General features: G+C 42.7%; 1 protein-coding gene across 7 annotated transcripts in view; it reads right to left on the bottom strand.

Annotated features, from left to right (window-relative positions):
- nhsl2 (NHS-like 2) overlaps positions 1-18575 on the bottom strand; it is a 373846-nt gene that overhangs the window by 18551 nt on the left and 336720 nt on the right. For 6 of the 7 annotated variants that reach the window (XM_073058201.1, XM_073058197.1, XM_073058200.1 and 3 more), the window contains 2 exons: positions 12405-12600; positions 7704-7835 (listed from right to left, as the gene is read on the bottom strand). In XM_073058201.1, coding sequence (XP_072914302.1) covers positions 7704-7835; positions 12405-12600 — 328 coding nt within the window. The remainder of the gene's footprint in view (positions 1-7703; positions 7836-12404; positions 12601-18575) is intronic. The other variant, XM_073058198.1, reaches the window with a different exon arrangement.

The raw sequence follows: 18575 nt of genomic DNA, 5'->3' as shown, positions 1-18575 counted from the left end.
AAGGAGATGGTGGTGGACTTTAGGAGATCTAGGCCTCATATAGAGCCAGTGATCATTAATGGAGAATGTGTGGAGCAGGTTAAGACCTACAAGTATCTGGGAGTACAGTTAGACGAGAAGCTAGACTGGACTGCCAACACAGATGCCTTGTGCAGGAAGGCACAGAGTCGACTGTACTTCCTAAGAAGGTTGGCGTCATTCAATGTCTGTAGTGAGATGCTGAAGATGTTCTATAGGTCAGTTGTGGAGAGCGCCCTCTTCTTTGTGGTGGCGTGTTGGGGAGGAAGCATTAAGAAGAGGGACGCCTCACGTCTTAATAAGCTGGTAAGGAAGGCGGGCTCTGTCGTGGGCAAAGTACTGGAGAGTTTAACATCGGTAGCTGAGCGAAGGGCGCTGAGTAGGCTACAGTCAATTATGGATAACTCTGAACATCCTCTACATAGCACCATCCAGAGACAGAGAAGCAGTTTCAGCGACAGGTTACCATCGATGCAATGCTCCTCAGACAGGATGAAGAGGTCAATACTCCCCAATGCCATTAGGCTTTACAATTCTACCGCCAGGACTTAAGAACTTTTTAAAAGCTATTATTAATGCTTTTTGAGATAGTGATTTAGATGCATATCATATTTTTTACTGAGTTAAGTATTGTATGTAATTAGTTTTGCTACAACAAGTGTATGGGACATTGGGAAAAAAGTTGAATTTCCCCATGGGGATGAATAAAGTATCTATCTATCTATCTATCTATCTATCTCTATCTATCACATGAGGCTGCTTACCAAATTAAGAGACCATGATATTACAGGAAAATTACTAACATGGCTAGAGCACTGGATGACTGGAAAAAGGCAGCGAGTGGGAATAAAAGGATCCTTGTCTAGTTGGCTGCCAATGACTAGTGGTGTTCCGTAGGGGTTGGTGTTGGGACCATTTCTTTTTATGATGTGTATAAATGATTTAGATGATGAAATAGATGGCTTTGTTGTCAAGTTTGCAGATGCTATGAAGATTGGTGGAGGGGCAGGTAGTGTTGAGGAACCAGATAGGATGCAGAAGGACTTAGAGAGATTAGCAGATTGGGCAAGAAAGTGGCAAAGTAAATATAATGCTAGAAAGTGCATGGTCATGTACTTTGGTAGTAAACATAAATGTGCGGACTATTTTCTAAACAGGGCGAAAGTCCAAAAATCTGAGATGAAAAGGGACTTGGAATCCTTGTGCAGAACACCTAAAGGTTAACTTGCAGGTTGAGTTGGTGGTAAGGAAGGCAAATGCTATGTTAGCATTCATTTCAAGAGATCTAGAATACAAGAGCAAGGATGTAATGCTGAGACTTTACAAGGCACTGGTGAGGCCTCACCTTGAGTATTGTGAACAGTTTTTGGCTTCACATCTTAGAAGAGATTTGCTGGCATTGGAGGTTCTAGAGCAGGTTCACAAGGATGATTCCAGGTTATCATAAAAGGAATGTTTGATAACTCTGTACTTGCTGGAATTTAGAAGGATGAGAGGGGATCTCATTGAAACTTTTCGAATGTTGAAAGGCCTACACAGAGTAGATGTGGAAAGGATGTTTCCCATGGTGGGAGAGTCTAGGACAAGAGGGCACAGCCTCAGGATAGAGGGGCATCCATTCAAAACAGAGATGTGGAGAAATTTCTTTAGCTAGAGAGTGGTGAATTTGTGGAATTTGTCACCACATGCAGCTGTGGAGGTCAGGTTGTTAGGTGTATTTAAGGTCCTTGATTGGACATGGCATCAAAGGTTATGGAGAGAGACCGGGAACTGGGGTTGAGAAGGAGAAAAAAAAGGATCAGCCATGATTGATGAGGACTTGATGGACCAAATGGTCTAATTCTGCTCCTATGTCTTATGGTCATATGTTGTAGTTCAGCACCACATTGAGGACTGACAGGCCGGTCGGTACTGTGCTGTGCTGATCTAAGGTCTGTGTTTTAACCCTTGTCCTTAAATGCCTGAGCAAGGCATTCCCTGAGCATGGCTCCCATTTCTCGGAGTATTCTTGAATGGAGGAGTAACATGAACTTCTTTTGAGATTCCTTATTATTTTCAGGATTATATCAATCTCCTTTTCAACACTTGCAATGTTTAAAAGAACTGAACACTGCATGACCACTAATTCACCCAAGGGCAATTGGAGATTGTTGAATGTGGCCTTTAAAGAGCACTGCCACATAGTAGGTGTTCACTCAACACTGTCCATCTGATCTCCTCAAAGAACAATCAGATGTTTCTGTGCTGTATATCTGTAGAGTTGAAGAATCCCTTCAACTTTCCCAGTCCATATTAACCATCAAACATCTCTTTACCACCTTTGGACATTGGACCATTTACAGTCGACGCTTTGACAATAGTTTTTGTGTCCTTAGCTGATATACATCCCTAGCTGGCTTTTAGCCGGCTTCATTTTTCTGAAGAACTCTGGACACCTCATCTACTTTTATCAAATGTCCTGTTCTCTCTACAGATTAGCCATGGTGAGTAGTTCTAAAGTATTCAGCATTCTTTTATTATGCTCAACTTCATTGACTATATAACAAATCTCACCTGAAGCATAAATATTGTCAGCAGTTTTGTTTGAAATTTTTATTACATGCATTTTGACTTTTATTCGCTCTCCTCACAAATTTGTAAACTCAAAGTATGGCAATATTATTTCAGCCACTAGGTGGGGGTCTCATCCATCCTAGAAGCGGACTCTTAAACAGGAAAGCTCCAGTCACGATCTGTATTTGTATTACCTTCTTATGTAAACTTAAAGAGCCAAATGGTTAAAAATAAACAATATGTTTTGTAATGTCGTGGTTTCCAGGCGACCAGGAGACGCAGAAGGGTTAAACTTTAATATGCAAATCAAAGCTGAGACAGTCATTGAGCTAGTCGCTGATTGCCCACCAATCCTTGGACACAGCATTTTTTATAGCAATCTCCTGGTTTAGTTGCATTAGCATATCCAATCGGTCTATAGTTGCGTATCACAGGTACATCCGCCACTATTGTTTCTACCCATTGACTTAATCTTCTAATCTACATCTCTTAGCTACCTCCCATTAACACACCATTGTCTTCTACATTCTTAAGATTTCATTCTCCTACTAAATTGGATACATGCACAGCAAATAGCAACACAGACTACATAATCCACATCTCTTAGCTTCCTCTCATTAACACACCATTGTCTTCTACATTCTTAAGATTTCATTCTCTAGCAAATAGCAAGTTGCAACTTTCATACTCCAATAGTAACAACGATTAGCATATATCAAAAATATTCACAACTGAAATTCATTCATAGTAATTTACTGTATATCCCATAGTAAACAGACAAAACAGTCATAGAGTCACAGAACACTACAACAGTCCCTTCAGCCGATCTACTCCATTCTGAACTATTTACCCAGTCTCAGACATACACCCAGACCATTGCCCTTTATACCCCTCACATCCTTGTACTTAACCAAATTTCTCTTCAATATTGAAATCTAACCTGCATCCACCACTTCTGCTGGCATCTCATTCCACACTCTCAACACTGAGTGAAGCCGTTCCCTCTTGTGTTCCTGTTAAACATTTCACCTTTCATCCTTAACCCATAGCCTCTAGTTCCAGTCTCACCCAGCCTCAGTGGGAAAAGCCGGCTTGCATTTATTCCATCTATGCCCTCATAACTCCCTGCCACCAACCAGGTGTCATCACACGTGAAGTGTCAGTAGTGTTATACTGTTTATTTTTTAATGTGTATCATAAATGCATCTTGTTATTTCTTAACTTACTAGTGGTGATATTACTTTAGGAATGTGTGTGAGAGTTATATATATTGTGTTGTGTTTCTTGGATTTGGCGGAATACATCTGTATAATTGAATGACAATAAACTGAAGAGGAACTTAATAATTTTGTATGCCTCTATCACATCTCTGCCATTCTCTGATGCTCTAGGGCATAAAGTCCTAACTATTTCAACCTTTTCCTATAACTCAGGTACTGAAGTCCTGACAACATTCTTATAAAGCAACGATGTACAATTTTAAATTGAATTAGAGAGTGATTGGCACAGATCGAAGAAGAGTTAACCAACTTCAAAATCTGCAACCAATCTTCTGTTATCAGGGTCATGTTAAGCTCTCTCCTCCCAATCTTGCTTAATCTTAAGTGAAGGGTAATTGTGCTGTTGTAACAATAAATTATAAATTTTCCCAATAGGACCCTTCACTAAAGGATTCATTTTAAAAATAATATCTAACAGGTCAGAATCTTGTATATATGGAAAATTACTTAAATATTTTTGTAAGAAGTGTCTGACCTGAAGCAACACACAACATCCTTGTAAATTTTCCTGGCACTCTTTCAATCTTATTGATAGTTTTCCTGTAGTTAGGTGACCAGAACTGCACACAATACTCCAAATTAGGCCTCCACATAGCCATATAAAACTTCAACACAACATCCCAAATTCTGTCCTAAAGTTGACGTTTCGGGCCGAGGCGTCGACTATACTTTTTCCTATAGATGCTGTCTAGCCTGCTGCATTTTGTGTGTGTTGCTTGAATTTCCAGCATCTGCAGATTTTCTCGTGTTTGCGTTTTTAAAGCCTGTACTCAAAACACAGCCAGTAGGTCCATTGGTTAATGACGATAGCAGCTTATTTGGGCCAACTCTTGAAGGACAGAAAATTAATCGAGAAAATAGCTGGGATTTCCTTTGTTCAATTGGGACACTATGCTGCTTAATTGGACAGGAGACTGTTGCTGAACAGTTTCTAACTAGCATCAGCCGTGTGCATTTATGTGGCCATGAGACACTACACCGTGCTTAGAATGAATAATGCTTGAAGATACCAGAAACAGTCCAGGCGTGAAAATGAAAAGATTTCACTACTTCAACAAGTTAGGAACTATGAAGAATCTGAAGGTATCAAGAATCACCATGAATGTTACAATGAAAATGAAAATTTGGAGGATACAATCATCGACAGAATTATATGAAGAGAGTTGATTATCTACATGAGGTGCCTGCAGTGATTTTGTTCATTTACAATTAAAGGACCGCAGCTGTGTCTGCTGAATTCCTCAATCGATAACTATTAGGAACTAATACAGTTTTATAGTACTGTAGTAGTATTGATTATTGTTTGTTTTTCATTTAAATACATAATATTTTAATCAGATAAGTGGCAGTTTGTCTTTTTTATACTTTTTTAATTACTTCCATGAAATGTTGGCCAATTACGGCTGCTGTTTAATTGGGCCAAAATGTACCGGTTCTAACTGGAATGCACTGTACTTACCTTACAAATTACTTAGGCTTACCCATAGCCCTCTATTTTTCTAAGCTCCATGTACCTATCCAGGAGTATCTTAAAAAACCCCATCATATCCGCCTCCACCACCATCACCGGCAGTCCATTCCATGCACTCACCATTCTCTGCGTAAAAAACTTACCGCTGACATTTCCTCTGTTCCTACTTCAAAGTAACTTAAAACTGTGCCCTCTCATGCTAGCCATTTCAGCCCTGGGAAAAAGCCTCTGACTACCCACACGATCAATGCCTCTCATCATCTTATACAGCTCTATCAGGCCACCTCTCATCCTCCGTTACTCCAAGGAAAAAAGGCTGAATTCACTCAACCTATTCTCATAAGACAACATCCTTGTAAATCTCCTCTGCACCCTTTCTGTGGTTTCCACATCCTCCCTGTAGTGAGGTGACCAGAACTGAGCACAGTACTCCAAGTGGGGTCCAACCAGGGTCCTATATAGCTGCAACATTACCTCTCAGCTCCTAAACTCAATCCCATGATTGATGAAGGCCAATGCACCGTATGCTTTCTTAACCACAGAGTCAACCTGCACAGCAGCTTTGAGTGTCCTATGGACTTGGACCCCAAGATCCCTCTGATCCACCACACTGCCAAGGATCTTACCTTTAATACTATATTCTGTCATCATATTTGACCTACCAAAGAGAACCACCTCACACTTATCTGGGTGAACTCCATCTGCCACTTCTCAGCCCAGTTTTGCATCCTATCAATGTTCCGCTGTAACTTCTGACAGCCCTCCACACTCTCCACAACACCTCTAACCTTTGTGTCATCAGCAAATTTACTAACCCAACCCTCCACTTCTTCATGTAGGTCATTTATAAAAATCACGAAGAGTAGGGGTCCCAGAACGGATCCCTGAGGTACACCACTGGTCACCCACCTCCATGTAGAATATGACCCATCTGCAACCAGTTCTGGATCCACAAAGCAATGTCCCTTTGGATCACATGCCTCCTTATTTTATCCATAAGCCTTGCATGGGGTACCTTGTGACATGCCTTGCTGAGATCCATATACACTACATCTACTGCTCTACCTTCACCAATGAAATTCAATCAGGCTCTTATGGTGGTGTTGACTTCCCTTGTTAGCCATGATTGTGTCATCTTGCTTTTAGAATACTTCTTCCTCTTCAGGATGTATGTATCCTGTGCCTTCTAAATTGCTTCCAGAAATTCCAGCCATTGCTAATCTGCCGTCATCCCTGCCAGTGTTCTTTTCCAATCATTTTTGGACAACTGCTGTCTCATGTCTCTATAATCCACTTTACTCCACTGTAATACTGATACATCTGACTTTAGCTTCTCCCTCTCAAATTTCAGGGTGAATTCAATCATATTATGATCATTTGCCCCTAAAGATTCTTTTACATAATGGTCTCTTCTGCATTGGAGAAAGTGAACACGGACTTGGTGGCAACTTTGCAATACATCTGCATTCAGTCTACAGGGAAACCCTGAGATTCTTGTTGCCTTGCATTTTAATTCTCTGGCCCACTCCCACTCTGATCTATGTATCTATACCATTATGTATAGTCTCAATGTAAAGCTGAAGATCAGCACCTTGTTACAACTTTCTGGATTGAATAGCTGATTCTACAATTTCAAGTCACTCGTTCTCCATACCAGAATTAGCCTGCTGAGTGTTTCTCGCTCCCTCCTTCTCTCTCTCTCTAAAATGAACTTTTTTCCCCCTTTTTCTAAAACTGTTAAAAGGGCCATCAGCCTGAAATGGTAGCTGTTTTACTATCAACAGATGCTGCCTAACTGATTAAATGTTCCCAAAACTCAGAGTAAGAAAAATGCTTTATCTGGATAAACATTAATCCCTTAAGCCAGACTACAGAAGATCTGGACCACCAAAGCTGCCCCTAATTGTCTACCTCTGAGTGGGAACAGACGTTCCTAGGGTCACATAATGGTTCCTTGAACTCTCTATAACCTAAAGTCAGAAACAATTTCAGCTGAGATTGCAAAAATCAGGAGGTTTAGTACAGTTCTTCTTTAATTTTAGATCTTAGAATTAGTGTAGATCTTTACTAGAGATTCAAAACATGCCAGACCACAGAAAACAAGACTTGAGAGTTTCAAGCTGTACTAGATTTTCCCTGGAGTCGAAACACTCTCCACGTCCACCCTGCTCGGACTCCTCAGGCTCTTCTGTGCTTCAGTCAGGTTCCTTCTCAGTCTTCTAAACTCCAGTGGCTAGAAGCCTCACTTTCCAATTTCACTCATAACACAACCTGTCCATCTCAAGTTTCAGTCCGACGTTCCTGTTCACAACAGATGCCCACCAACTGAGTCGTATGGGCAGTCTTCTTTTCTGCTCCTGAGTGCCATTCCAAGGGCTCACCTGGCTGAGGCTGAACTGACTCAGACAAGCCAGCGATTGTCCGCCTTCTCCTCAGTGTACTTTTTGGATTCACCGTGGTCTCTCTGTTGAACAAAGAGTGTCTCTCGTTTGCTTGCCTCTCAAGGTGCTCCCCTGAACAAGAACAAAGGTGAGAAGAAACAGATTTTCCTCAAAGCTATTCACTACAGATGGGGAGGGGTGTAGCATCAGTGACATTTCTCTGTTATTCCTTCACCCCCACTCTAACTAAAGGGTGACTCCCAACACCAAATATGAGTGAGATATTTCTCCACAACATCTTGGTAAAAAACACTTACAGAACAGAACAACACGCAGTGCAAAACTGTGTAAGGGATCAAAGAACATGTAGATTTTGAAGCTCATTCTGATCAAGAAACATACGATCATGATGGGAAAGCATTTCCTGATCACTGTCCAGTAACAACTATAGATCCTAGTTAAGGAGATGCTTGATTCAGCTGTTGACAATACCTTGGTTCATTACTACCTGGGGTCATCTGAGTGCACTTCCTACTGCAAATACCGAAGATCTTTCCTCACGGGGATATTTTTTATCCAAAAACACAACAAAGATAAGAGGAACCTGATAACAAAAAGTACTGGAGATGATCAGCAGATCAGGGAATGTATGCTGTGAAAAACAGATGGAACATTTCAGATCAAACATTTTTCATTAAGACCAGTTCTAACAAAAGGTCATCAGCTTGAAATTGCAATTTTGTCTCTCTCAGCACAAATGCTGTCTAGACTGCTGAGTACTTCTGGCATACTTAGTGAGCTATAAAATCACTCTGATCTGCATGTGAACCAAGTTTACAAAGGTTGAACGGTGATTTCTAACACAGCATCAAACAGCCCTTGCAATTATACTTGTTCAACATGGATAAAATTCAAATAAGACAAACTATTATAAAATCCACAGTAATGTTCATAACATAAGATTAGATAGCAGAAAGATCAGAGTTAATTAGTTTTAGAACACGATTTCTTTTATAGCTGAATTTACTGATCATTGTTCACAACCTAGAAATAAACATCACGGAATAATAGTGTACTTCACATCAAGCCTGGAACAGCAAGCACCTCCCAGTCTTCGTACAACTAACAGGAGTCACCTGCCACTGATTTCCAACTCATCACCGGCAGCCTATTAAAACCCAGCTCTCATCCACAGTCCTGGTTCACGCAGCCTCCACTCATTGCTCCTAGTCCTCCGTTAACTTGGTGCCTGAGGTATTTAGTATCTATTCTCTCATGTTTTGTGGACCCTGTGGTTTGTTATTTTCACAGTCTATTATTGAAGTTATCCTTCACCATTGAATCATCTCCACTGCTCTGCTTTTCGTCTATATATCCTAAAGGATGAATGAACCAGCGATTGACCCAGCAGAGTTTGCTAGCCTAAAGAAACTTATCCGCTGACACAAGTACACAATCTAGAAAGAGTAGTAAACTATTAACCATCTGCTCACCACTCTCAAGCAACACTGCATCTCATTACAGCAAACCCATGCCAGTCCACCTCCTCCATTGAAGCCCCAGATTCCAGTGCACAAACACTGCAATCTCCCAACCTGATGCCGCAACTTCTTGTCCCAATGTGTCTTACACTTCAAGCTCAAGCCATCACTGTTTTCTCAGATCTTAGCCAAGATTGCCTTCATCATCTTTCTCTTGACTGACTGAGCTCTGATCTGGATCACCACTAACTGAGACAATAAAACAACCATTTGGAATAAATATGAAGAATTCACCGCTGAGAAGTGTTGGGCTTTCGACCTCCAGGAATTGGAAGGGAGACATCAGATCAGATACTTCACCTTCGTCCAGACCTTTGCTCGTTGCTAGAGTACACTGTGAAATTCAGGATCCTCGCAGCACAGTGCAGTTGGAATGCATAAGCGCTGATCATCCATACCATCACGACCTCTCGGAGCACTCAAAAGATGAGTTGACTACCCAGGAGATGTCCACTAACCTCAAAAGCCTCCTCACTCTGACACACTATATTGACAAGCCTCTTATGGAACGACCCTCCGGATCACCAGCCAGAACTGACTTCCAGTCCCAGAACCATTTCAGGCTGCAGAACCTTCCACAGTAATGCCTCTAGAATCCCTGCCATTAGGGAGAGCTCCCTTTAAACCCCACAAAAGCGTGAGTATAGGTGGAAAACCAGCTTGTGTGCTTACTGCAGAGCAGCTGGTCACAGAGGCAACAATGCTCATTGCATCCCTGAAACAGCACTATCAGGTAAAGAAGAACGATATGAGAATAGGTTGAGTGAACTCGACCTTTTCTCCTTGGAGCGATAGAGGGTGAGAGGTAACTTGATAGAGGTGTACAGGATAATGGGAGGCATTGATCATGTGGATAGTCAGAGGCTTTTTCCCAGGACTGAAATGTTAGCACAAGAGGGCATAGTTTTAAGGTGCTTGGAAGTAGGTACAGAGGAGATATCAAGGGTAGGATTTTCACAAAGAGGGTGGTGAGTGCATGGAATGGGCTGCCGGCAGCGGTGTTGGAGGTGGAAATGATAGACTCCTGGATGGCTACATGGAGCTTAGAATAATAGAGGGCTATGGGTAAGCCTAGGTAGTTCTAAGGTAAGGACATGTTCGACACAGCTTTGTGGGCTGAAGGGCCTGTATTGTGCTGTATGTTTTCTATGTTTCTATCTGCTAAGCTCCCCCAGCCTATTGCTCCAGCACCATTGCCCAACTCATTCTCTCTGTCACCCTCCTCCACACCCCAGCAGCTCTATGCATACACGAGGCTCTGGTGGATTCTGGCATTGCAGGCAACTTTCTGAACAAGAATCAGAGTGTTCAGCTTGGATTCCCTACCAAGCCAATCTCTCAACCTTTTTTGACACCTTACAGCAGGTGTAAGTAACACCACTGAAAATACACTGAACACTACAATCACTTTGACCACTTTGCACTAATATTGACTCTTTGCTTTTGATCTAATGGTACTTCCTGCTAAAAAATGTTTAGTTTATGTTTTTCTTGTGAACGGTGCTTATATGACACTATGTGTCTATGAGGCTGCTGCAAAAATGTGTTTCATTGCACCTGTGCATAGTTTAATTGTGTAAATGTGAATAAACTCGACTTTAACCGGTGGCTAATCACTAAGAGTGGCTGAGCATTAGTGTGTGCATTTACCCATTCTGGTGGCACTCCACCTCAGTACCCGGCAGGGATGCCCTCCAAGTTGGCATGTGCTTGCAGTGTAGCTTTTCCACCGGGGCATTGCCTTCAGGAAGACACACAGCTCCCTGCAGCAAGTGCCATCAGCATCGCTCCACAGGAGCTGCCCAGCTTTTACTGAGGACTATTACAAGTATGGTTCAGAGTCACCCCTAGTCAGAGAGCTCCCCTGCCAACAGAATGGTGCTCTGGGTGTCAGAGAGGCTGGTCCCCACCCTGACACAGTGCGTGTCAAGTGGCTCGTGACTGTGGAGTGATCCTGATGAACCTAAACCCCTGCTCAACCAGAATTTGAAAACGGAAGAAATAGAGTGGCTGAGCCAATAATTCGAAGGCTGAAGATCTACTATCAATCTCCCGTTGATTAATTTTGTCCATCAGTGAGTGCCACCACTCACAGAGCCATGGTTCATTGGGCACCGGCAGCTTTTATCGCATATTAAATGCGATGTCCCCTTCAGAACTAGCAGATTGGCACTCTGCTAGTCAGAGTGACAATCACAACTGTGCCTGACCCCAGTGCCCAATGTCCAGTGAAAGATGTTTCACAGCCGAGTAACGAGCTGCTGACTGTTCCTGTTCTAAACAGGGGCTGGGGGAGTGGAAGATTGAGGACAATGGAAGCATTTCCACGCTGCACCAGAAGAAGTCCTGCATCCTCCATTAGCCAAGTGGGCGTATTCATTACCCGATGAAAGGTTATTGTTTATATTGAAATTACACAGATGTGTAGAAGTGAGCAATGTCACCTCCTAACAGCCTCTCCATTCATACAAGCAGGATTCTCTTCTCAGTAACTTTGCAACACAACTCAGCTTGGTTTAAAAATATCAGCAGTTCAAAATTATTTAGCTTCTTAAAATTAATACAATTCCATGCTATCGTGTCGGATTAATATCAGTCTCAAATTATTTATCAAAAGCATTACTTGTGAAATTTATTGCTCAGCTCTCTAATCAGACCTTGCAGATAAACTGTTATCCTTCACTCACTCCCTGGTCCCCTGGTCCTCACTTGCACTCCTGACACACAGCTCACTCATCACCTGCCACCCAACCCTTTACTTCCCTACCTATCCCCCACTCACCACCCTACTCAACCCTCACTCACCATCTGGACTCTGCGTACCTGGTAGCTCTGCCCTTGTAGCCTCTGCTGCCCAATCCCTACTCTACCTAATGCCTGACCCTGCTCTCCAGCACACGTGATCCCTGTTATTCCTTCATCCTGACCCTGCTATTCCCCCCTTGGTGACCCCATTATGTTACCCTGCTACTCAGCACTTGCCACACAACCCTGCAGCTAATCCCAGCTGCATTCCGCATTGCCTGGCCATGTTACTGACCTCAGCTTCAATACCCGACTTAGTCCCTCTTCCCAGCCTGTCTCAGCATTCATCTGACCTCGTAACACAGCCTCTCACTGCACTGACAGTATGTGAAATATAAAATGGAGTATGTCATACCAGTCACGTTGATGGGTACCAAATCTGCCTGAACGGCCTGTGCCTGGTTCCACCTTTTCTCCTCTGGAGTTGATGGTGGGTTGCTTTGCGTCCACTTGGGTGGTTTATCAGGTGTAGTTGGGGAGTTCAGAAATAGTTCATGTGGTTTTACGCCAAAGGTGGTCGTCTCATCCTCACTACTGGATCTTGTGCTTGGCTGATCCACCAAAACACACACACCAAAGACAAAATGAATAGTAACATTTCTTAAAATTCAGCACATTGCAATAATGGTGAAGACATTTTAACACATGTTGACTTTAAAATACCAGTACGCCTGGGACTTTACATCATTTTAAACATGGGCTTCCTACCAGAAGCTCCACAGCACCTAAGTCACCAGTGAAAAGAAAGACACTTTCCTGTATTGGAAGATTTAGCACTCAGAGCCATATCCAGCTCCAGAGATTTACCAGAAAGAGAGCTGGGGATTGGTTTGTCAATAAAGATTTGGGCCTGGTATCAAGATCAACCACAAGGGAAACATGGGAGGGATGCAGGCTTGTTTTTTGAGATTGTGGCCTCCATCAGGGGCTCTAGGTTTCAGGGGCCAGGGGCTCCATCAGGGTTTCGGGGCCCTGGGGCAAACAGATGGTCGGTGCATGATGACAATGAGAGGGGGGTGGTTGTGATCTTCTTCTCTTGTCATTTAAAGAAATTGTACTACTTCTGAGAAACAACAAATTCCACATCATGTAAGACAGTGATAACAAACCTGATTCTGATTCGTGGGCAACATGAGTGAATCTGCAGATGCTGGAAATAAATTAAAAAACACGAAATGCTGGCAGAACTCAGCAGGCCAGACAGCATCTATTGGAGGAGGTAATAACGATGTTTCTGGCCAAAACCCTTCATCAGGAGTGAAGTAACATGGGATGGTCGAGGGGGGATAAGAAGTGGGGGGGAGGGATAAAGTAGAGAGCTGGGAAGTGATAGGCTGGAGGGAAATGGGCTAGGGGGTTCTGATTCATGGGGTTGGGTGCACATTATGTGATCAGTGCCACTGAAGTGGTGTAGTGCTTAAGTTCCTGAGCTACTAAGAGGACTAGACTAATAATCGAGAGATTATTTTAAATCACTCCATAGTAGTTGTGAAATGTAATCTCAATTAATCATCTGGAATTACGTATGAAAAAACATCATTAGTGTGGTGAACTACATATACCTGTCTGGACAAGCCCCCTGCTGACTGCTCCTGTGGCTCCTCCCACAGACCCCGGTATAATGGCTATTGAGGCCTGAGCCCAGCCCTCAGTCTCCAGGATGTAGTATGGTGGTCAACTACTGCTTTTTCTTTCTTCCAGTCAATAAAAGCCGATATTTCGACTTCACGTCTCAGAGAGAGTTATTGATGGTGCATCAATTAGTAATGTTGACCAGAAAAAATACCGTTTGTTATAAAGTTAAGTAATGTCCTTTGGGAAGGTATCTCCAATCAAAAGGTAATTAGGGATGAGCAATAAATGAATGAAATAATCAGTTCAGGGAAGGTCCAAGAATCCCTGAAGACTCTGGATTTAGAGAATCGGGCTTTCGGGTCCTGGGTTTCAAGGGATCAGGATTGCGATAAGGACATGGAATTAGCCATAAGGACATGGAATTAGCCATAAGGACATGGAATTAGCCATAAGGACATGGAATTAGCCATAAGGCTGAAGGGTAAATTAGGGAGTAACTTTAGAGGGGAACAAATTCAGCAACATAGCATGAAAATCTAATTGTCCCAAGTGTCTCCACCACTGTTTCTGGTAAAATCATATGCATCCTATTTATGCCTAGATTTCTGGTTTTGGTGAGAATACTTACTTCTCCAATATCCTTTGATATACCCCAGGGTGGACACCCATCTTCAATTTTTAAAAAACTCTGAAGGAACTATGTGGTGTTACTCTTATCAGTGGTGTTATAGACAAATTCAATCAGTGACCAGGATGAGGCTGAGTCAATTTTCCCTCATCACCTGCTGCAGATACAAACTGACAATTACATTCCCTAGAATGTCATGTAGGCCAGGATACTGCAACTGAGCATGGGGCTGTGGTGCAGAAGGGAAAGAAGGAGAAGAGAGGAGAGATAATGATAGGTTGCTCAATAGTCAGAGGAACAGACAGGAGATTCTGTGGACGTCAACGAGATAACTGGATGGCATGCAGGGTGAGGTACATCTCAGATCACGTCCACAGCATTTAGGAGAGGAATAGAGAACAGCCAGATGCCTTGGTACATATTGATACCTTTGTCATAGGAAGGAAAAGCAATGAGGGTCTGAAGAGAGAGTTTAGAGAACTAGGCAGAAAGCTGAGAAGCAGGACCTCCAGGGTAGTAATTTCTGGATTGCTGCCTGTGCCACGCCCCAGTCAGGGTAGAAACAGGATGATTTGGCAGATAAGTGCGTGGCTGAGAGACTGATGCAGGGAGCATCATTCAGGTTCTTGGATCATTGGGATCCCTTCTGGGAGAGGTATGACCTGTACAAAAGTGTTGGGTTGCACCTGAAGCTGAAGGGGACCAATATTCTCGTGGGCAGGTTTGTTGGGGAGGGTTTAAACTATTTTGACAATGGGGTGGGAACCAGAGTGAAGCGGCTCAGTATAGGATAGATGATTTTTAAAAAAACAAAGGTAGCAGGTAGTCAGACTGCCAGGACAGGCAGGCAGATGATAGGACAAAATTGCAGCCAGCAGGGTGAGTATCAGTGTATTAGTGAAGCAGAATCAAAAGGATAGCAAATACTGTACTCGAAGTGTAAGATCTCAATGCATGGAGTTCAAGAAATAAGGTGGATGATCTTGTTGCATTATTACAGATTGTCGGGTATGATGTTGTGACCATCACTGAATCGTGGCTGAAGGATGGTCGTAGTTGGGAGCTGAATGTCCAAGGTTACACGTTGTATCAGAGGGACAGGAAGGTAGGCAGAGGGGGAGGTGTGGCTCTGCTGGTAAAGAATGGCATCAAATCATTAGAAAGCTGTGACATAGGATTGGAAGCTGCTGAATCCTTGTGAGTTGAGTTAAGAAACTGCAAGGGTAAAAGGACCCTGATGGCAGTTATATACAAGCCTCTAAACAGTAGCTGGGAAGTGGGTTACAGATTACAATGAGAAATAAAAGGGCAATGTTAAGATAGTCATGGGAGATTTTAACATGCAAGTAGCTTGGGAAAGTCAGGTTGGCAATGGATCCCCAGACAGTGGGTTTGTTGAATGCCTACAAGATGGCTTTTTAGAGCAGATAGTTGTTGAGCCTACTTGGAGATCTGCTAGACTGGATTGGGTGTTATGTAATGAACCGGAGGCAATTAGGGGGCTTAAGGTGTAGGGACCTTAAGAGGCAGTGATCAAAATGTGATCAAGTTCAACTTAAAATTTGATAGGGAGAAAATAAAGTCTGACAAAACAGTATTTCAGTAGAGTAAAGGAAATTACAGTGGTATAGTATGAGTGAGGAGTTGGACAAAGTAAATTGGAAGGAGATGCTGGCGAGGATCAATTGTTTGAGTTTCTCGGAAAAATGAGGAAGGTGCAGGATAAATGTATTCCAAAAACAAAGAAATACTCAAATGTCAAAAACACAGGCAGTCCCCAGGTTACATACGAGTTCTGTTCGTGAGGTCATCTTTAAGTCGGATTTGTACGGAAGTTGGAACAAGTACATCCGGTATTATTTAGCAGCAATTAGTTAAACGTTTGTCTTAGTATATAGTATATATTTTACCTTTCTACGCAAATAAAACACTTAAGAAATGTACATACCCAATAATTAAACCACTGCGTTGCTTAGTAATAATTGTAGCTTTCATTGGGGCAGCACCTTTCAAATGCTCAATTATTCTCACTTTATCTGTTATCCTTTAAAATTGTTATGATCGTTGACCGACTGTAGCCTAACGCTTTTCCAATGACCGATGGCATTTCACCTCTTTCCAAACGCTTTATTATTTCCACTTTATTTTCAATCGCGATCGCTTCCCGTCAATGGAACAGAAACACTGCGGGCAGCGGCTCCCGAGGTCTGTTGGGTCCTAAGGACCACCGCATTGAGACAAGCTAAATGGCTAAAAACCCAGACTGTGCTGGATTTGGGTATTTGATCATCCACAATATTCCGCGTTGGAATTTAAACTGGAGGTGGCAGTGTTTTTTTTTACGAGGTCGAGTTGCGAGCTCGACATCAACCTAGCACAGAAAGTACGGAGTCACTGGATTGAACTCCGGAAACTCCGTTCTCCAGCCTGGTACTGATCTCACTGCGCCACCAGCCGACCAGAACGGCGGGGGGGGGGGGGGGGGGGGGGGGGCGGGGTCAGGGTGAATCTTACTAAGAAAAGTTTAAGTCAAATACAAAGTTAAACACTCAACACAGTGTCAATGGCAACAACTTAAAATGGTGGACAGCGTCACGATCCGACTTAAAATGGCGGACGGCGTTCTCCTTCCTCAGTTCATAAGTACGAGTTGTCCGTAAGTTGGACATTTGTAACACGGGGACTACCTGAGGTACAACTGTGGCTGACAAGAGAAGTCAAAGCTAATGTAAAAGCAAAAGAGAGGGCATACAACAAAGCAAAAATTAGCAGAATGATAGAGGATTGAGCAGTGAGTGCAGTTACTATTACAAGGCAAAAGGTGCTCAAAAGCTGAAAGACCTAAGCGTTCATAAGTTACCCAGACTAGATGAACTGCACGCTAGGGTACTGAAAGATGTAGCAGTAAGGATTGTGGAGGTATTAGCAGTGATCTTTCAAGAATCATTGGACTCCGGCATGGTTCTGGAGGATGGGAAATTGCAAACGTCACTCCATTCTTTAAGAAAGAAGGGAGGCAGCAGAAAGGAATTTAAAGACCAGTTAGCCTGACCTCAGTGGTTGAGAAGATGTTGGAGTCAATTGTTAAGGATGAGGTTATGGAGTACTTGGTGACACAGGATAAGATAGGACAAAGTCGGCATGGTTTCCTTAAAGGAAAATCTTTCCTAACAAACCTGAGGAGATCCAAGTACGGCAGATAAAGCGGGGATAGTGAATGTTGTATATTTGGACTTTCAGAAGGCCTTAGACAAGGTGCTACACATGAGGCTGCTTACCAAGTTAAGAGCCCATGGTATTACAGTAAAGTTACCAGCATGGCCTTCACTAATGATGTTCTGCAGGGGTCAGTGTTGGGACCACTTCTTTTTATGTTGTATATCAATGATTTAGATGATGGAATAGATGGCTTTGGAAAATTTGCAGATGGTATGAAGATTGGTGGGGGGGGAGGTAGTGTTGAGAAACCAATAGCTGCAGAAGGACTTAGTCAGATTAGGAGAATGGGCAAGAAAGTGGCAAATGAAATACACTGTTGGAATATGCATGGTCATGCACTTTGGTAGAAGAAATAAATGTGCAGACTATTTTCTAAACAGGGAGAAAATCTAAAATTCTGACATGCAAAGGGACTTAGGAATCCTTGTGCAGAACACCCTAAGGGTTAACTTGCAGGTTGAGTCAATGGTGAAGACGACAAATGCAGTGCTGGCATTTATTACAAGAGGTCTAAAATATAAGAGCAGGGAATGTGATGCTGATACTTTATAAGGCACTGGTGAGACCTTACCTTGAGTATTGTGAACAGTTTTGGGCTCTTTATCTAAGAAAAGATGTACTGGAGGAGGTCCGTGAGGATGATTCTGGAAATGAAAGAGTTATCATCTGAGGAATGTTTGATGGCTCTGGGCCTGTTCTCACTGGAATTTAGAAGGATGGCGGGGGGGGGGGGGGATCTCGTTGAAACCTTTTGAATGTTAAAAGGACTAAAAAAGAGTAGATGTGGAAAGGATATTTTTCATGGTGGGGGAATCTAGGACAAGAGGACACAGCCTCAGAATAGAAGGGAATCCATTTAAATCTGAGATGCGGAGAAATTTATTTAGCCAGAGGGTTGTTAATTTGTTGAATTTGTTACCACAGGTAATTGGGTGTATTTAAGGCGGAGATTTATTGGTTCTTGATTGGCCACAGGATGAAATGTTATGGGCAGAAGGCCGGGAAGTGGGGCTGAGGAGGGGGAATAAAAAAGGATCAGCCATAATTGAGTCTTTTCTGTTATTTAATGGGCCAAATGGCCTAATTCTGCTCCTATGTCTTATG

Source organism: Hemitrygon akajei, chromosome 10 (genome assembly GCF_048418815.1).
Source record: "Hemitrygon akajei chromosome 10, sHemAka1.3, whole genome shotgun sequence".
Taxonomy (NCBI): Eukaryota; Metazoa; Chordata; class Chondrichthyes; order Myliobatiformes; family Dasyatidae; genus Hemitrygon; species Hemitrygon akajei.
The sequence above is the reverse complement of the archived record's forward strand: the minus strand, read 5'-3'. Positions and strand labels throughout refer to the sequence as shown.